General features: G+C 47.7%; 1 protein-coding gene across 2 annotated transcripts in view; it reads right to left on the bottom strand.

Annotated features, from left to right (window-relative positions):
- Positions 1-2091: 2091 nt before the first annotated feature.
- Positions 2092-20945, bottom strand: part of SEC14L1 (SEC14 like lipid binding 1) — a 51861-nt gene continuing 33007 nt past the window's right edge. The window contains exons 4-18 of one of the 2 annotated variants that reach the window (XM_036997048.2): positions 19926-20075; positions 19682-19813; positions 18289-18417; positions 17261-17495; positions 15846-15955; positions 14271-14460; positions 12430-12518; positions 12271-12341; positions 11210-11381; positions 10736-10870; positions 8359-8493; positions 5967-6218; positions 4769-4947; positions 4365-4466; positions 2092-2616 (exon numbers count right to left, since the gene is read on the bottom strand). In XM_036997048.2, coding sequence (XP_036852943.2) covers positions 2601-2616; positions 4365-4466; positions 4769-4947; positions 5967-6218; positions 8359-8493; positions 10736-10870; positions 11210-11381; positions 12271-12341; positions 12430-12518; positions 14271-14460; positions 15846-15955; positions 17261-17495; positions 18289-18417; positions 19682-19813; positions 19926-20075 — 2097 coding nt within the window. In that variant the 3' untranslated portion in view covers positions 2092-2600. The remainder of the gene's footprint in view (positions 2617-4364; positions 4467-4768; positions 4948-5966; positions 6219-8358; positions 8494-10735; positions 10871-11209; positions 11382-12270; positions 12342-12429; positions 12519-14270; positions 14461-15845; positions 15956-17260; positions 17496-18288; positions 18418-19681; positions 19814-19925; positions 20076-20945) is intronic. The other variant, XM_036997050.2, reaches the window with a different exon arrangement.

Raw genomic sequence — 20945 nt, 5'->3', positions numbered from 1 at the left:
TAACCACTCTTTTTTTTTTAAGTATAGTTGATACACAATATTTTGGTTGCAAATGTTCAACAGAGATTCAGCACATACATTATGAAATGCTCGCCATAGTGAGTGCAGTTCCCACTGTCACAGTTATTACAGTATCAGTGACCATATTCCCTCTGCTGCACTTTTCATTCTTGTGGCTTATCTATTTTATAACTAGAAGCTCATACCTTTTGGTCCCCTATTCCCCTCAACCATTCCACCTGTTCACCCATCTGTTTTCCTGTGGTGACCACCAGTTTGTTTTTCTCTGTATTTATGAACCTTTTTTTTTTATTCCACATGTAAGTGAAATCATATGGTATTTGTCATTCTCTGCCTGGTTTATTTCACTCAGCATAATACCCTCTAGGTCCATCCATCTTGTTGCAAATGGCAAGATTTCATTCTCTTTTATGGCGGAGTAACATTCCATTGTGTGTATGTGCCATATCGTTACCCATTCATCTACCAGTGGACACTGAGGTTGCTTCCCTATCTTAGCTACTATAAATAATGCTGCAATAAACATACAGGGGCATCTATCTTTTCAAGTAGTGATTTTGTTTTCTTCAAGTGAATACCCAGCATTACTGGGTCATATGGTATTTCTATTTCTAATCTGGGGGGACCTCCACAATTTTCCAGAGTGGCTGCACCTGCCACTTCACATTCTCCCCAGTGCACGAGGGTTCCCTTTTCTCCGCATCCTCACCAAAACCTGTTATTGCTTGTTTCTCTGACACTAGCCATCCTGAGTGGCATGAGGTGGTATCTTGTGGTTTTGATTTGCATGTCCCTAGTGATTAGTGATGTGGAGCATCTTTTCATGAGTCTGTCAGACATCTGTGTCTTCTTTGGAAAAATGTCTCTTCAGGTCCTCTGCCCATTTTAAATCAGATTATTTGGGGGTTTTGGTGTTAAGCTGCATTTTAACCATTTTTAAGCCCATAATTTACATGTCCGAAGGTCTGTTTTAAAATCTAGTTGCTGGCTTTAAGCGTGGATCCCCCTACCATCTCCCTAGAATCCCCTGCTTTCCGAAGCCCTAACTTTTCAAACAAAATTAATTCACGAGTTTGCTTCACGACATTTTAACAAGAACGGCTCTGCCGTGATGCAAGGGCTGCAGGGCCCCACGAGTTCAGGCGCCGTCAACGTCAGGCAGAGACCTAGTTAGGCTGAGGGAATGACGGGTCTGGTGGCCCAATGTAGCAACACGGTGACTACCGTTTAGGACACTGCATTTGACTGCAGCACTGAGAGTCAGGGGATGACAGCAGGTCACAACCCTCACCTATTTTTTGTCGTACCTCTGGCTTCCACCGTGGGAATCTGATGCTGAATTAAAGGCTTGGTGAAGCAGGCCTACCTGGATAGCAGGCACACTGGAGCATGGAGGGATTCGTGGGAAAACCGTCCCTGTCCTTTGGGAAGAAGCTGGTTAAGTCATCAATACATCATTTTGGTGCTGCCGAGGTAGGAACGCAGCACGTGACTTCTCCTGCTGGGGGCACAGTCAGGCATCACCTGCTCCCCACCCCACATCCCAGCCCATCCCCTTGGCCAGCTCCCATCCAAGGCAGACGCCAGTAGGAAAGGGGTGACCTCACAGTACACTCCTCCACTTGGCACAGAGGCAGTGAGCTCCTGGGCCACGCCACCCCTGCACACCCAACTGGCAGGAGCCAGGGGTAAGGTGGCCCAGGTTTCTGACGTTGCATGCCCGTCTGTTTTATCTTCTCTGAGGCCACCTGATTAAAGGATCCACTGGATTACTAAAGAAGCATCCCCATCAGGCATCATGCCATCAATCAATCAGATTTCATGGAGTTTGAGAAAAACTGTCTTCTATGGAAGCAAGGATTCCAAATACCGAGTCTCACTTCTGTACCAGCAGTTTGCAACTGCAATCTGGCTCTGGAGGTGGTCCACGCTCCTGCAAAGTGGTCCCGGATGCCCCAGGCACTGCTCTGGAGCACTCTGACCCCGGAATCTCCTTCTTCAATCTCTAATGTCTCCTAAGAATGTCAAACTCTTTGAGGGAAACTGTCATTTCACAATAAGAAAAAGACATTCTTTTCTTTAAACAGTTCACATTTATTATTGATAACAATAAAAAAATCTTTTAAAGACTATCAGTATTGTATTACCAAGAGTGAGGTAATATGTTTACAAAACATTTACAGAGTTTTATATGTAAATAATGAATTGAGGAAGGAAAAGTGAATTAAGACACTAGTAATAGAAAGGGAAGCAAAAGAGCTACGAATGCTGAGGGGGGAGAAATGACAGCAGCACTTTAAAGAGTGCGGGGCACTGAGAGTGGAGACCTGACACAGACCACAGGCCCCCAAGGAGGGGGGCTGCTCTCAGGAGTAAACCCTGTGCGTGTTTGTGCAGGCATGTGCTTTGAACTCCTAAAGATGCATTCAACCCTTTGGGGACACAACGGTGCCACTTCTCAATCAACTTTAAAAGAATACATCTTCAAATGGGGGGTAGGGGTGGCTGCAGTTCAAATAGTTTTACAAACATCCCTGGGCTGCTGTGGGCTGTTGAGTGAAGCATTTTCCTGGCGGCTGTCAGTAAAATCGCCATCTGAGACAGAGAAAGAAAGAAAGAGAAAGAAGGGACCGTCTTTGGGTCCTGATAGTTGGGAAGCAGGAAGCACTGGCTGGAAGCAGTACAGACACACTAAGGAGCCACTGTGCTTTCTGGAAACAGTCTGTAGATGTCAATGATGAGCTTATCTTTTGAAAGTAAATGCTTAGCTTTGCCCCAGGAAGGCCAGCAGGCATGGAGAAGCCCAAAAAGTCTCCAGGGCACAGGCAGCCACTGGAGCTTCACTGGCGGCATGTCCCCCAGGGGCACACACGCCCTCCACAGTTCTCCAGCCACACAGCGCCCACCTGATGCCTTCAGAGCCAAATTAAAATATCGTGCCCCTAGGTTTACCTGCCTACCACACACTCCACTGATGGCCCTGTGGGTTTGGCACTCATCTTTAAAAGCACAGCCTCGGCTACACACCACACATACCCATCTTTATCCTGGAGGCTAACCCGGGGCAACCTCTGGACAGGTACACAAATAACCTGCTTTTCCCACAAAAAGCTGAAAAAAAACGAGGGCTGACACAGGCAGACCAGGATTCATAAGTGGGAATCAAAAGGAAAAATTTAAGAGTAAAACCAATCTCATATTCTGATTTGCTTCCAGGAAGAATCCTTGTTATTTGCAGATTCCTGTTAATTTGCTCCCTCTTGCCCTTCCCCCTGCACCCACACTGCCATGCACCCACCCACGTGCACCCCCACACCCCCAGGTCACAATTCCCTTTTACAAAGAAGCAGGGTTCTGACAAGCCACACACTATCCCCATGTACCCATGTGGCAAGAATGTTGGTTTGCTAAAATGAACAATGGACGGTTTCCAAACGGCAAACGGGCTTTACTCTGCCTTCCAGATGCCGTCTAGAGGCGAGAAGGACCATCAAGGCTCCGACACTATTGAGTAAACTGAGGAGCCCAGGAATCTAGAATGAGTTCAGAACTAACACCCGCAGGTAGGAAGAGCAACATACAAGAAAAGGGAAAGAATCTCCCTCACCCAAATTCACATACAGAAAAATCCTGCTCTGAAAGTATGAAAAAGATTTGAAAAGGAGGAAAGAGAAAATAATGTTTAATGATGGCGGTGTTTCTCCTGGAGTCCCGGGGAAGCCCAGAGAGTCCCACCAGCACCCACGTTACAGCGGTGGGTCCATCCGGCCCTCGGGCGCCAGGCTGGTGCTCCCAGACGGCCTCTGAGTCCTTCCAGTTTAAGCGGCGCCTGCTCAGAGGCAAAGGTACCTAGCAGGCTGCCCCTGTCCACGGGCCCAGGTGGCTGACAGCAGGGAGAAGGTGAGGACTGTGGTGCAGTTAGGGGAACGGCTGGCAGCTTCTGCTCCACGTCGGGAGGTGCGTCACCTCTGAAGGGTGGTGTAGGAATTCATCCACTAGAGGACAGTGTGGAGGTTGCTGGAAACATTTTTTGCATCGCCATTTGGGACAGTCAACCTCTTAATTGGCATAAAAACTACTTTTTTTTCAAGAGAGCCCTTGTGCTCTGGTTTGATTTTGTGCACACTGTATACAAAATCTATGGCTACTGAGTGAGAGTCAGAGTTAAAACTACCTGCCAAAATAGTCGGGGACCGGGACTACAGTGACCATCTGGAGAGCTACGTGCTACCTAGGTGAGCGGAGCCTGCAGTGTGCCGCGGGGCAGGCGGCAGAGCGCGGCGGCCTGTCCGAGGCAGCACGCAGTCCCCTCCACACACTGGGCACGGGCGTCGCGGCACTACCTGGAAATCATGGAGCTGGAGTGAGACTGGCTAGAGGAGGTGGTGGCGGCGCTCAGCTGGGAGAACCCGCTGTGGCTGGACTCCAGGCTGGTCATGGAACCTCTGCAAACAGCACAGGGAGGGGATGAGGCGTGAGGACCCCTCCATGGGCCCCCGCACGTCCCACACTGCCTGCCGGGCTTCCTACCAACCCTGCTCTCTGCTCCCTGCCTCAGCCCCCAGCAGCACTTAAAAAGTAGGATGACCGGGCAGACCCCCCAGCCTAGGACACGGCTCCCAGCTGCCCTCACACACAGCTAATGTAGTGAACTGAACCATAAATGGCCCCGAGGCCACTCCTGCCCGTACCCAAGACTGGCGGGACCTGCCAAGCCTCCCCCAGCCATGCAGCACCCTGGCCACACCTGAAGTCTTCAGAGCCGATCACCTCTGTGTAGTACATCACTTTACACTTGTGTGAAGAGACCTGCAGGGAAGCCAGCACATCATCCACCCGGGGCAGGTTGGTGGCAGCACATGCTGGCATACTGTGGAATTTCCACTGCAGGATGTAGAAGCCTGGCCACCGTGTCACGTGTGAGCCCTGCAACACATCAAGCAGTGCCAGCTGAGGACTTCCTCCCAAAAGTCCCTGTCTTCCGGCGGGTGTGACAGATGCCCAGGGGAGCCCACTCGGAGCTGGCAGTGACCACCAGCCAGCTCGGGGGTGAAGGGCTTTGGCTCATCATCAGGACCCTGTGGTGAGGCCTCTGCCCTGTGATGAGAGAGCACGTCACCTGACCACCCCAAGGACTGCAGCCTTGTGGGGAGGAGCAGGCACCTGGTGGGCAGCAAGTGCTCAGGGCCCTTCACTCGGCCTGAAGGGGGGGGTCACAAACGATCACGTGGACGAGGCCATGCTCTAACACGCTTCCAATGTTATGGGTTAAAGGATGTCTATCTGAAGTAGAGGTCAATCTCTGAAAATTACTTTCTCCATTAATTCTGGAATTAAAGGCTGTGATTCAGCTTAAAATGTTCATTATTTTTAAAACTGAATAAAACACCCTCTTTTTCTCTACCTCTAATACCACCAAAGCATTGACAGTCTTACCCCTGAAAACTGTAAAGGCAGCAAAATTATGCAAAATTATGCATCTGTTATGAGGCTAGAAGCACCCGAGAGCTGCCATTCTCGGCTCAAGCACTTAAGGTGATAGGTCAAATGTCAAAGTGAGCGGACAGAGCCTTTCTGGGTGAGTGAGACCGTTCAGCAGTGGCAGCAAACAGGCCCTAAGCACTTGCTCCTCTGGCTCCTCTTGGGTGCTTCTCCTCTGCCTGAGACACATAGAGCAGCCACAGGGTGCCTCTGGGTGCGGCCCTTTGCACGAGGCCTTTTCCTGCCTTCCAGCCACTTCTGTGAAAGTACCTTTACATGCACTTTAGATGTAAGTCGTGGATTCTGCCCAGAACCATGCTCAGATTTGAGTTCTCCTCTGGGACCTACTTGGCATCCCAGTCATTCCAACAATAACTAAAGGAGGATACAAGGAACTGCTTGTCCAGACACCTAGCGCCTGCCAGGCAAAAATCTTGCTTCCGGAGAGTCATAGGTGCTTTTACCTGCACGCTCTCCCCTTCTCTGCAGATCAGAGGTGATTCCACCGAGCTGTAGTCGCGGCCCAGCTGCCAGACCCTGTCTATTAGCTGCACATTATTCCCTCCTGGGGACGTGATGCTGTGTGCCCCCAGGGAGTCCTTTTTGGGTGGCTGTGGTGACCTCTTGGAGTGATAGATGTTGAAGACAATGTCTCCTTTGCACACGTCAAAGTCCCAAGTGATCACGGAAGAGGCATCCACAATCTGAATGAGAATCTGGAAGAAGACACTCTGTCAGCCAACCGAGGTAAGCATGAGGCCCCATGCAATGTGCCGGGAGCACCGACCCCTTGAGGGGCTTCCAGCCCTGCTGTGTGTGCTGCGTGGAGGGAGACATGTCCCATCAGCAGAGCGCTCAACCAGCAGGTGCCCCGCTCACTCTTCTTGTTCTTTCAAGCAATGGCTCCTGCTATGTGTCCTGGGCTGAGCTCCGGGCTCTTCCTTAGCTACACCGACAGTCCAAAGTTTCCCACTACATGCTGCTGAGACAGCACTCCGAACTACCTGGCCCTGGATGTAAAAAATGTCTTAATACGAAACAGACACAGCTGGAGATGGTGCGAAGGGGCTCCACGGATTGCTCTGGGCCGGCGAGCACAGGGAAGGGCCCAGAGAAGGTGGAAGCGAAATGAAGAGCACCTGGAGGAGCAGAGCGCAGAGGCAGCCTTTGCAGCGGCTCACACAGGGAGAGTGGCAGCTGGGGCCGGGTGGGAGGACAGGAGCCACACGGCGTGGGGGCCGGGGGAAGCGTGCGGGGTACTGAGTGCCAACCTAAATCTGGACTTTCTGTGGTGTCCCTCTGAAGTTTCCCAGCAGAGAATGATCAAAGTTACAGAGTTTCAGAAGATTACTGTGGGAGGGCTGTGAGAATTAAAACCAGCTGTAAAGTTATGCATTCGCTAGAAAGCGACAGCAGAAGCCAGGGCCTGCGCCCCCTCCCCCCCTCCAAGGCGCCCAGCGAGCCCTCTGCGTGCATCTGCCGTGCTGTGCTTCTCGTCAGGGGAGCTCTTCCTCCAAGGCCACCACGGCTGCCGCACGCTGCAGGAACACCACCGTGGAATCCCATACAGAGCGGATCCCATGAAGCACGGGAGCCACGTCTAAGAACAGCGGTGGCGCTGACATGGCCCACTCTCTTTCTTCAGCAAAGTGGCTCCCCAGGGGCAGATCTCTCCTGAGACCTGAGATGCCTCTGCTAAAGACACCCTCTTTCTTGCATTCACAACAGGGATACTTAATTTAGCCTTCATTTTAGGGCTACCACTGTCCTTGATTTACATTTTACTTAAACCCCCACCGGAGGACTGAGGTTTCTACTGTTTTGATGTAGGAAAACCTGGCTGTGCATTTTCACAAATACCTGGTGACTCAGAAGCATATTGTCACTAAGTTCTCTTCTGTGTACAAAGAGCAACAGCTACCTAAAAAATGACAAACAAGAACTCCGCCACCTGTAGACTCCCTCCAAATAACGAATTAATACAATCCTCAAGACACAGTCATGACAATCTGAGATTTCCCCTACGGAATCTACGATCGGCCACACCAATTTGTCTCTGCTCATTCAAACCACAGCAACAGTACCCACCTGCCCCACAAGGGGTGGGCAGGCTGTACAAGGAGGTACACCTGAGAGGACAAATGGCAGATGGTCGAGCCATGTGGCAGGAGGTTCTCAGGGGTCAGCTCCTGGCCACCACCATCGGCCTGAGCCAGAAGCCCATCCTCACTGACCATCTGCTCTGTTCCAAGCTGCCGCCACCCTCAGCAGCAACTCTGAGCCACAAACCTGCTCTGGAGCTCAAGGGAGGGTAGCTCACACCCAAGGTCGCGCACAGCGCCCCAGGACACACAGGGGACTCTTGCTTCGGCATCACAAGGTAACAGTGGGAAGGGACGTGGGGATGTGCTAGTTCCGCCTCACTCCATTGGACTCTCCAAAACGGGCAAGTGCCCCAAAAAATACAGATGACCAAAACCCAGTCAAGAAAACACAGAAAATAAAATTAGTCCTACAGAATCTTTAAATGAACTAGAGAGTCAGAAATCACCCCACGAGCTCAGACTTGCCTCTGCACCTCTGCCAAGGTCTCTGGGAACCGAGGCCAGGGGACCCGGCTCCCCTCCCAGCAGCCCTCATCAAGTGTAACTACCTTCGAGCTCAGACGAGCCTTTCTTCAGGGCTGACATGTACCTGAACTAAAGCTCGAACATCAAGAAAAGTCTAAGGACCGGACCAGAAAAAGCATGTGATTCCTGCAAACTAAATCCTACTGCGAACTGGGATGGTCGCCCAAACAGCTTCTGTGTGGAGGAGCAGGGCCGCAGCCGCCCTGTGCCCCCCACGCGGGTGTACCTCATGCGGGGCTCCTTTGAAAACGCTTGCAGACTGGTAGATGGTCTCAGTCCAGAGCCTGAGGTCTTCGTTCTCCAGCTCCTCCGCAGTCCTGTACAGAGATTTGGGGACCAGTCCGCCCTCGGGCACTTCACACTGGAGATGCAAACACAGCAATGAAAGACGTGCAGACCCGAGCGATTCCTCCAAGAACCTAACATGCCAGCAGGCGCCCCATCCCGACCCGCTCACCTCCTCATGGCTGCTCGGAGGTGGACAACACTGGCAATGTCAGAAAACATTTTGTAGGACTTAGAAAATAATTTTTAAAAACCACTTAAATACATGTGACTTACTTTATATAAATGTGAACACATTGAACCTGATTTACCACAGAATTCACACTAGTATGTATGTGGTACTGGACTCAATTACTAAAGCTGGTTTATGTAAGAATTACAAGTATTTATACTGCACTGTAAAGGGAAAACATGTTCAGAAAAGAGTTTTACTTTCAGCAGCTACAGGCATTATTTTTATTATACGAAATTAGAGTCAAGATATATAAACAACAGTTAAAGTTTCATGTCTAACCCAAGTCAAATGATCAGTGCATCCACACCAGCCCAAAGTAATAAAGGAGAACGTCTTCTTGTGGATTTGCATGCAACAGGCTAAGCTGAATTAGAATTTGTGCATTTCATAAACGTCCTAATTGACCTTGATATAATGACTTAATACTAAAGTTCCTAAATTCCGAGTACTTCCCATATGATCAGCGCTGGGAGGCAAGTACACAGAAAACAAACACTAAGTCTTCAGCGGACATGTCACAGCAATGACGTCACGTTAGGAGAAAGCAGAAGGATGTGGTTAAAACCCTGCAGGCGCAGGGGAGCAGAGGGGAGTGCCGCCTCTTCCCACCGGCCTCAGCGGTAGTACAGAACTGAGGAGGAGGCTGACAGGCCAGAGTGCGGAGACCTCCACTGGCGACAAGGACCCACCACAGGCAGTGCCTGAGAGGCATGGGCCCGTTCACCCGGAGCCGAGCTCCCTGCCCCAGCCCAGCTGCTGCAACCAGGAGGAGCGGCGCACGGGCTCCTGCTCGCACACAACACAGGGCACTTCGGGGCTGCTCCGGATGTGGCCTCAGGTCCAATCTCATGGGCGCTTGGTAAGCTGGGCTCCTGCACTGCACTGTGCTTATGCCCACAGTTCCTCACAGCAGGCTCGGTGCACTGACTTCACGTGCTCTTTAAGCTCTTCCACCCAACCAGGAAGACCCTCGAAAGCTCAGCTCAGGAGCTAAATACGAGTCAAATCAAATGTGTGCACATCTCAAAAGAATGAATTCATTTACTGTGGAGGACGATAGAGACCCTTTCTCTAATAAGAGCCAAATGTATGATGCCATGACTGCCTGTTGGCTTCATCTGTCACCCCACTTGTCACCTGGACCTCTCCAGGCTACAGTTTCCTTCACCCTCACATCAGGCAGCCATGGCCTAGAGGCTAAAGGGTCCTCAAGGAACTGAACTTCTCAGATTCCCTCTTCACAAGGACAGGATATAAAAATGGAAGCATTCACCTGATAATTTGGCAACTCAATGTATTAAAACCCCTAATTATATAAAAGAAAACTAGTTCCCTTAACTAATCCCCTTTAAAATGTTACCTGATTAACTGTCAAAGGGAAAAACCTTTCTGAGAATCAATTTGATTTAATACTTTATCTAATAGCACAGCTCCTCTAAAAGGTAAAAATCTGATTCATACAAAGCTGACTAAATCAAGCTGCAACTATGTTTAATTCTAAAACAAATTCCCATTAGTATTTAAGAATGAAAAAAATGTGCATGTTATCAACAATTACCTAAATGGTTCAATGTAGTTTGCCATGGATCAGATGCCAGCCAAGAAAACAAAAGAAAGGGAAAACAAATAATAAATATGGAAGCAACCTAAGCGTCCACTGATACAGATGACGGATAAAGATGTGGTACCTACGTACAATGGAGTGTTACACAGCCATAACAAGAATGAGATCTTGTCATTTGTGACAAGACGGATGATGGACCTAGAGGGTATTATCCTAAGTGAAATAAGTCAGAAAAAGACAAATGCCGTATGATTTGACTTATATGTAGGAACTAAAAAACAAAGCAACAAAACAGAAATAGAACCATAAACACAGAGAAGAGACTGGTGTTTGCCATAGGGGAGAGAGTGGGGAATAGGGGAGAGGTGACAGGGATAAAGAGGGACAAACTTTCATAAAATAAAATAATCACAGGGATCAAAGAACAGCTGAGGGAATACAGTGAAAACAAAAACAAAAAAAACAATTCAAACTCAAAGTTCTGAAAATCATCATGTAGCTCCTTGCCTAAATACATACCATGCACTCTCCGCTCAGGAAATCTGGAATAATCTCTTTATCAATGTAATCCAGCAGGCCTCCAGGACCCTGGTAGTCATTGCCTGCATAAATGAGGAACTTCCTCCTGGTGTTGTCATCAATGAACGGACTGACCTGTAAGTAATCAGGAGACCATGTGCAGTCATGCCGTGCTCTGCTGTTCAGTTTTCAAAGAGTCAAATTACAATGTGACAGTGTGAGTGGGCGGGCCGGGTGGGGGAAAGGGCGTTCAGCTTGACAGACTTTTTCTGTAAAGTCCATCTGCGTGAACACAGGGCACTCAGCAATTCCTTTCTCCATTAAACAATCTGAGAAATTTTACATCTTCCCATGCTTGCTGTGTTTTTTTACTAGCTAGTTAAGACTTGATGTCACAGACACAGCTATACAAACGCGTGCACATCTGCCTTCGAAATAGCCAAGAGTATATTGCAAAACAGCATGTACACCTACCAGCGTCCAGAGGACGGGGAATACCCTGGGGGCACGAAGAATCAGAAGGCGGCCCAGCGTCTCGGGGTAGTTGGCCTCCACCACCTCGATGGTACGCAGCAGGGCTTTGACCCCCGGCCTCCACAGGTGGCGCATGTTCAGGCCCTCCAGGTCCACCAGGCAGGTCCACGAACTGCAGGAGGCACAGGTGCATCCCGTTCAGAGGTGGCACACCTAGCACAGTGTCCTAGAGCTGTTTTTCTTCTCTGCTATTCTAAGGTCCATTTCTATCTATTCCCAAAAAGAGACCATTTAAAAAAATTTACAGTATTATGAACTATACCTATACCCACCTGCATAAAGCATAGTGGATGAAGGCAGCAGGGCCAATTGCTGAAATATCACAGAAATTGGTGGCTGGTGGGCGGTAAGAACCTGCCTGACAAGCCCAGCTATCCAAGGTGACATGCCACCCTTGACTTGCTGGGGCCCTCCTACTGGAGCCACAGGCATGTGCCTGGCCCTTTAATATGCAGTCTGGCTGAACTGCAAAGAGCCATTCTCAGCAGTTGTTTATTGAGCCAAGCACTGTTTCAGGATCTGAGAAGATAGCAATGAACCAAAAACCCTCAAAATCCCTGCCCTCGTGGAACTTACATTTTAATGAACCAGCTATACCCTCTCGTGCCAACCTCTGAATCAGAGAACACTTCAAAACATTAAACTGTAAGTACGGTTCAGGAGCACAAAACACTTTTTCTGCACCCACCCCCCGATTCCCACCAAAAAACAAAAAAATCATCTGCAACCCTAGGATCCCAAGGAGCAGGTGTAACTGGGCAGCCAGGCTGACCCTTGGATCAAGGTGACAGCGATTCCCTGGGGCCTGAGACGCTGAAGTCCAGCAACTGTCCCTCACAACTGACCCCAGAACAGATTTATCTATTTTCTACCTTTTAGAACAGTAACAGTAAACTATTTAGATTTGGTTCTAAAAGTCAAATGAGATTTTGGCTATGAACTAGAAATATTTCAGTCATTTTCTCCAAAAGCCAGAAGGAAAAACAAAGTCGCACATCTACCTGATAGGCCGACCAAAGACTTTTGTATTTTCTTCACATCGTCTCAGCCCTTCTTCATTTATGGAGAGAACCTATGAACAGAGGCCCGTGAAAATGCTGTGATCTGTCTCGGAAGGTAACATTGCCGCCCCAAACCCCGCCCCCAGCGTGAGCACTTACGTATCTCAGCAGGGCTTCCTCGCCGAGGGCTCTCACCAAGCCTTTGGTGTCCATCTGCCCCAGCCTGAGCACATAGAGGGGCCGCCCATCTGCAGGAAAGGGGGAGGAAAGGCGTCAGGGCCCCAGTGTGAACACAGCTCTAAAAACCTGAACGGGGAAACGTGCTCACCCCTACTCTGGAAGTGCTGCAAGCTCTTTCCTGCTCAGAAGCAGCAGCTGGTTTCTCTGTACAGGCGCCCCCACCAACCTTCCCCCCCAAACTGCAAAAGAAAAATCAAAAGCCAACTATAGGAGCAGCTCACTTAGCAGAGTCCTGGGGACAGCTCTGCCTGGGACGAGCAGAGCTCAGCCTCTGGCTGTGGTCACCACTGGCCTCAGCCTGCTCACTTAAACAACCCAGAGGCTGAGCATAGCTCTGCCTTTCAACAGTACAGGGATGCTTTTTTAGTGTACACAGAACACTTATAAAATTTTATTTCTTAAGGGAAAACATTTTTTTTTTTCATTTTGTAAGTTACCAAAAAGTTAATGACAAGCTTTTTTAAAAGCCAGCTTCACCAAGATAAATGAGAGCTTTCTGGAAATCCTTAGGTCCACACTAATGAGCACGTGCTGGCTCTCTTCTTTGTACCCTGAAATCTAATGCATGGAGCCTGAGAGGAACCTAATTCATTATGTAAACTCCCTGTCATTATGAGCCAACTACACATATGGAAGATCTTGGGGACCAAAGTGTACCCCTAGGGTCAGCAGTTTCTAGACTCCTACCACTCGGTGCCACAGGAGAGTGGAAGAATGGACAGAGATGGAGTATACTACTGAAAGGCAACCAAGACTTGTCTTTTGTTGTTACTGGAGGATCAATGCTGTCATCTTGACATAGGGACCAAATTTTCCTAGTATTTACCATCTGGTAAAGTTCACCTCCCAGAATACTCTGGGCCTAAACCTGTCTGTCCTACTTGCAAAATGGGTTTTGTGTATCTAAATCTTGTTAAAAGGAAGATTTATAAAAATTCTCTCCCAACATTTAATAACATACATTTGTTCATGTCTTATTACCAAATTTTTTAATCGTTTTAGGGTAAGAAAACAAAATTAACATATGCTTCCAGTAAAAATTAATAAAGCTACAATTAATCTGGAAACACAGAACAAGATTAAGTCAGGAAAACAGACAAATCAGAGCTATTCAGCTTTGAAAGGACCTGTTCAAAGGCGGAAGAGAGAATTCCAGAGTGATCCCTACGGCCTCTGTTTGTGATTCCACTCTGCCAGACTCTTCACCAGGAAGCAGTGAGCACGGGCACCTCTGGCAATGCAGGACCCCCTGCAAGGTGCGTTACAGTAAACAACCCAGACGAATCACACTCACTTAGGTCGTTCTTCATTTTAGGTGTATCACTGTCCTTTACTTACGTTTTGCTTACTCTTGAAAGTTAGAACTGAAGTTCTTCACTGTTTTGATGTAGAAAACCTGGCTATACATTTTTACAAATACGGCAGGGGTTTAGGTCATGGAAAAGTTCCTTTATGCTCCTGGAAAACTCTGCCTTCAAAGTGTCAGTGTTTTAATTAAGTCAAAACAAACTCTTTTTAACTGAGAAAGGAAGTGAATGAACTTGCCCAGAGCAGTGTGGGCGGTGAGGAAGAAGCCACCTCAAGCCCTCCTCTGCTACTCTATGGGGCGCTTCCAGGGGGGCAGGAGGGCAGCAGAGGCTGTGGTGAAACGGCGCCGACGTGTTCAGGCTGGGAGACGGAAGGGACGGTGCGCTCACAGGCCCCACTTAATTCTGCAGGAGGTCTCTAAGCACGTCCTGAATGCCCAGGTCACACGGTACCTTTGTCATGATGGTGCCAGCCTCCTGCGTAGTAGTCCTGAAGGACCTGGGGAGGAGTCCAGGTATCAAGAATGTAGTCTACCTGGTGCTGCTTTCGCCAAGTCAAAGACTGACACATGATCTCTCTGGCTTTGTCAATATTGAAGTCCCGGGCTCGTAAGAACCGAAGAATATGCTCATCTTTTGGGATCTATTAAGAGAAAGACATGTTTGTAAGCAATGTTAAAAGTTGCTAAGGGGGAACACCAAGTCACTAAGGGAATAAGACTCTAAAACTCCTACTTCTTATCAATAATGGGTTGCATTATTGTATTGTTTAAAGTCAGCCATTACCAGAAAACCTCCTAATGCTTTAGAAAATCAGCATTATTAGACTGAATATTCTTCACAGTATTCCACTTCAGTTTCAGCGAAGCAGAGAAAAGGAATAAATAATTTCTTAAATATCAAATGCTACAATTCATGGAACTAATCAATGAATTATTATATTACACTTAAATAAAAAGTTAAAATACAAAAACAGGTTTTAGCAGTGGTGGTTGTGTTACCAACACAGGACCCTTCTTTTAGATTCTGCATTTGGCCATCAATAGGTCAACTTTCTTGAGGGAAAAACAAGACCAGGACCATGTCTGAATCTCCCTCAGACCAGCTGTCTTCCTCCAGGGCCGCACTCTCACTTAGGCACACAGGAGACGAGGAGTGGGTGCAAGGGGAGCCCCACTCCTGAGAAGATAGCTCGGGGCACTGAGCTGACACCACCTGCCTGCAGCAAGGGCTGCCATCAAAGGGAAGTGGCGACAGGCATGGGTTCCAGCACCACATGGCCTGGCCTCAGAACCTGGCCCCTACAGCAAGTTCCAAGCTGTGCCTCAGGTCCCTCATGGGTGCAATGGGAGATGACAGCAGTGCCCACTTCCTATGACTGCTGGGAGGATTAATTAAAGATCTTAAGATAGTGTAGTACATGTTAAGTGCCATTATTACAGTGGTTGTGTTCTTGATAGATGACAGGAAATGGTCCTCAGATATGTGGGCTCGAGTGACCGAGACGCACAGAATTAGAAGGAAGAGACCAACTGAGTGCAGCGCTTAGCTTCCCTACGCTGAGCAGCGCCAGGAACCCGCCAGACACACCCACCTGCTCTGCTCACTGCTAGTCCATCAGAACGAGGTTTCTTAGAAAAATCTGGCTCCTTATCAGTCTAAAATTTTACCAAAAACCTCAGAGGCAAAGCTCAAACACTTTAAATCTCTCAATAACCTGTGAACTCCTTCCAAATCTTCTGAAAATTAAAATGTATGAACACTTGAAATATAATACTGCTTGTAACATTTAATTGTTTTCAAGCAAGACCACTCTGTAAAATCTAGAAAAATCCAACGAATTACACAGAAGGGCACCATAACTTGCCACGAAGGACTCGATGCCACACACAGACATAGACTCAGTGGCTCTGGATGGAAGGGACACGCCCCACTGTGGCAGTGGGGACCATCACCCCGGGGAGCATGCAGGGAGTGGGCCTGGGGTCTCATGGGCAGGGCCACTCCTCCCGGGGCGCCGACCCTCACTTTGCCCTTGTGGGTTTCCTGGAGCCACTGGCGAAGCCGGATCAGGCAGCTCTCCTGTAGTGGAGTCAAGTCACCCAGGTATCTCTTGATGTAGTCTGCATCTAGTTTGTCTAGAAAAGAAGTTACATGACATTATTTACAACACACGACACTGGAACGTGAAGGCTTCCAACGTCTTCGTGCTCAGGGAGATTAATGTGTGGTCCTAAGGCCTCAGAACTGAACGAAACCCCAGGGCTGGCAGATGTGAACCAGCCTCCCGAAGGAGCTCACGACAGTCTTTAAAGCACAGCACGGCCCAACCACAGGTAAACCTGTTGGCTCAATTATACTCCCTGAGCACCCTCAAATCACCTCTATTTACACAATCTCTATACTATTCTTGACAGAAAAAAGGCACAGATATTTAATGACCATTACAGCTCAAAGTTACATAAAAAAGACTTACATGATACAAAACTATGAAAAAAAAGCAGTACATCTACACCTACTTTGAATAGAGCTATACGTTCAATAATACAATAAACCTTTTTTTAGATTTAAGGTACTACAAACTAGAATGCAATTTCAAAATAAGTATAGCAAAGAAAAATTCACAAGGTGGGAAAATAAAATGTATCCCCAAATCAATTACATTATCTACCACCTGCCACCTGTTGAAAGCTAACAAGTGGCATAGTTCAGCTACAGAGAGGAACGTATGGAAAGATGAACACCAATAGTTTAACAAAACCTGTTAGTGGTAGAATTTTCTCGTTTTCTGGTTTTACAATGGGCTTTCCTGTGGGAAAGAGGAAAGCGGTGCGGGTGCCTGTGTGACACGCATGGAAGGCAGCAAGGCACGGTGCTGCCGAGCAGGCTCTGGAGCCAGACCCCGGGCCCCATCCAGGCACTGCTGTTTATGAGCTATGTGCCTCCACACAAAGCATGGAGTTTCTCCGTGCTTCATAAACTCATGTACAAAATGAGGGTAATATGCATTTCCTACCTAAAAGGGATCATTATTAAATGAGTAGACATTCGAAAAGTGCCCAGAACAGCATCTAACACATAGAAAGCATAAAAAGTGTCTGACAATGACATAATTGTATGAAAAGGATTAGTTGTTACATTAACTAAAAAGAATGTAAGGTAATCATTCAGCTAAAATAAAGGAAAAACATTTCCTGGTCTCAACAACTTGATATAACCCTTCTTCCCATTAAAATAAGTTCTAAGTTCCTTCATTCTAAGGAGAAGATCAAATGAATTTGTTATACAAGCTGGAGGGGAGGGGCAGCAAGTGATATCAAACTGGCCTCTAAGTAATATACACACTTCCTGGGGAAACCAGAACAGGCTGAGTGGCCGGACGGGTAAAGACCCCGTGCAATTCACTAGTCTTGCTCTCATAATGAGGCATCTTTCAGACCCACCATCAGGGGGCCCCACCGCAGGCTCAGGGGCCCCACCGGGGCTGCCGAGGGCCTCCCCGCTCAGCCCTTCTTGCACAGCAGCGTCTGGGGTGATGAGAGCCAACGCGGCCGCTTGCTTCTTGCCCTTTGAGGACGCCTCTGAAGAGGGCACAGTGGTCGGTGGAGTCCAACGGGGCACAAAAGTTATGCCTTCTTCTTCTAACTGACGGAGATAGTATTCAATTATTTCTTTTCCCTTGAAAACAAAAACAATTTTAAGGTTACTATATACTCAACATTCAAATTATTCATCCCTCACAAGTTTTTAAAACCGGTAATAGAAAAACTGAGTTACTATAGAATAATGAGTAAAAAGAAATCAACTGCCTTTGTGTGTTTTTCATAATTCTTTACTTCCTGTTTTCCAAAGGTCTAGGAAATGATATCTGAAGAGATGGAAAGTTTTTATATGACTAATTAAAAGCACTGGTGTTACCGCACTTACACTCAATATTTGCTGTGTGTCTCAATCCAAATTCTTTCCTATACCCTGAAAATAAAACAAGCCTTCAAAAAGCACCCATAATCACATGCCTGATACATTTCAGAATCAAAACTCCACAACAATAATGGGCGGCAGCACAGAAATGAGAAGGAAAGTCCTTCCACAGAAGAGGAAGTGAACAGTCCAGGCCCGGGGACCTGAGAGATCGCCCAGTAAGGGCTGCTGCCGGTACAGCGGCAGGGCTGCAAGCAGGCTGCTCCTCGCTCAGGCACCTTGCCCTTCCCCGCCATTCCAGCACAGCTGCCATGCCAAGGGGCCACACGCTTCTCCCGAGCCGCAGGGGCTACCAGCACTGTTCACAGCCCCTTCCCTGCTCCGCACTCCCTGGGATGTAAGGCAGGGGGACATGTCAACGCGTTTCCTCTTCAACAAGTGGCTGGGATGCCTGACTAACCCATTCCCAGCCTTCTGAAAAGACTGCCAGCTTGGATCAGCTCAGAAACTCCTGCCTGCTCTTGTCCATAATACCCCAAGACACACTCACTTTTTTAATGTTGCTGGTATATTGTTTCATTGCAATTTTTTCCACTGTACTTTCAAAACCAAAGAAAGATTTAATATCTAAACTTGCAGACTGTTCAAAACATGTCCAATCTTCATTTTCAGGGTGAACCTGCAGAAAAATGAGGAAACATTCCCATTACCTGTACTGACAACTGAGAATATCATTTGCCTGATCCTCAATCAAACTGGTAGCAGAAAGAAAACACTCATTTTACTAATAATGTCATCATCATGAAAGTAGCAGATGGAAAAATTACAAAGAGGTTCAAAATCATGAAAAGAACCAAGTAACACTTCTAAAATATTCCAAGAATGACTGTAAAAAGGAGAGCTCCATTTTCATTCTTTGTTCATTCATTCATTCACCCTATCTACTGAGCAGCATGAACAAACAAAGATCCTACCTTCTGAGGCTTACAATCTAGCAGGGGAAGGCAGACCATGGGCCATAAATATCACAGGTAAGAAGTTCCATCATTGTTGGAAGATAAAAGCAGCAGAGAAAAGTAGGAGCAGGGTTAAAAGGATGGGGGGCAGGTTGCAGAATTAAATGGGGTGCTCAGGGCTGGCTCTATCAAGAGGGGGAGATCTGAGCGTAGACTGAAGGAGAAGAGGTCAGGCAACACACAGAGATCTGGGGGTGGAGAGGGCACATGGAGCACGCAGGAGCTCCAGGGATGCGCACCCCCATGATCAGGGACAGCACTGCACACAGGAAGGCAGGACAGCAGAGGTGTGACCAAGAAGGACATCAGGCCTTTAAGCCACTGTTAAGGTCTCTGGGCTTTTTGTCTGAATGAAATGTAGAGACACTGCAGGGTTTGGGGCCCAGAACAGGTCTGCCATGATATGATCTGACATACTTTAAATGGATCCCTTTGTCAGTGTTGAGGATATACTCTAGGAGGGTGAGGGTAGGAGCAGAGAGACCCGGCATGTTATTGTCTGGTTATAACCAGGATACATACCAGGTTACGACCTGGCAAGAGAAGTTCTTGAAAGAGGTGGCAGGCAGTGAAGATGGCAGGACAAGTAAATGCTCTCGGCTCTGATCTAGCGGTGACAGTACCTGCAGCCCTGCCCCAAGCATTCCTAAATGTTAGAGGGGCTAGCAGGGGAGCAGCACACTAAGTACTACCAACAAGCAAACCAAGGCATCACGTGGCTACCTTAACTGCTGCAATAACGTGACCCCCTCTGCAGCAGACCACACCTGTTACCCTGCTGACTGGCTCATGGGAAAAGAGTGACAACAGGTGATGAAGAACTGCCCTCTAAGAAAAAGAAATGTACTGCATAAGCAATGGCCAGACAACCCTGGGAAGCCACGTCAGCACTTGCTTGCACCTCCCGCTAAAGGCCAGACTACTCACGGTGTAGCAGCAGTGTTCATTGATAATGACCCGATTAGAAAACGTCTCATTACGGGCCTCGATATGCAAAGTGCGTTCCCGAGAATTCAGGGAGTTTTTCTGGACAAAGTAAACATAATCAACTCCTGCAATCTTTAAAAAAAAAGAAAGAGAAAAGGGGTTATAACACCCAATTTCAACAGAAGCTTTAAGCGCAACTTCATTAAGGAATGTGTAGGAGGGGCGGGGGAGATGGGTCCGTCACCTTTTTCAACAGTCTAGGCGCGTCGACGTCCAGTTTGCAGCGCCGCTCTATGACATGGATGGCCCCATCCTCACTCCTGAATTCATTCACAGTGTCACTGTCCACAAACATCGGAATCAAAGGACACGTAGGGAACCTCCTTTCATAGGCCTGTGAATGCATTTTTAAAAAGACTATTTGATCAAAGATGCAACCTAACATTTGTCATTGATATCCCCCCCAGAATAAAATCATCTTTTTAATACATGTCACCATGTTACATCACAGTGATCTTCGTCTTTACATCTTAAGCTTTCATTTAAAAAGAAAAGGACCTTTAATGCTCATGGACTGGAAGACTCAACATAGTGAAGATATCAGTTCTCCCCCATGGACATAAGTTTAACATAATTACTAACAAAACCCCAGCAAAAAAAATTTTTTGTAGCTATGGACACAACTATTTTAAAATGTATATGGAAAGGCAAAAGAGGACTAAAATAACTAAAACAATTCTGAGAAGAAATAAGACTAAACTGGGAGGACTCACTCTACTGGGCATTAAGGCTATCTATATAGTTAATCCAGACTGCGGGACTTGGGAGAGGGATGGACACATAGCTAATGGACAGGGTGGGAACCATAAACTAGTCGATGCAACATGCCCAACTGATTTCTGACAAAAGTGCAAAGGCAGTTCAGTGGAGGAAGGACAGCCTTGCAACAAATATTACTGGAGAAAATGCACATCCACAGGCAAAAAGATGGGCCTCGGCTTAACCCCACACCTATGTAAACGTTAACTCAAAATGGATCATGGACTTAAAGTATTTTTGAACTGCTTAAATGACAAAATCACAGAAAGGAGAATGGATTAGTGGTTGCCAGAGATTAAAGGGCAGGGGCAGGAAGGAGGTGGTGTGATTGTGATACGGTAACGGGATGCGGGGAGACGTTCTGCATCCTGACTGCACCAGTGTCTACACCCTGGTGGTGCTGATGGGCTAGTTTCCCAAGATGTTACCACTGGGCCAGCAGGGG

Source organism: Manis javanica, chromosome 4, assembly GCF_040802235.1.
Source record: "Manis javanica isolate MJ-LG chromosome 4, MJ_LKY, whole genome shotgun sequence".
In the NCBI taxonomy this organism is placed as follows: Eukaryota; Metazoa; Chordata; class Mammalia; order Pholidota; family Manidae; genus Manis; species Manis javanica.
This window is presented reverse-complemented; position numbering and strand designations above follow the sequence as displayed.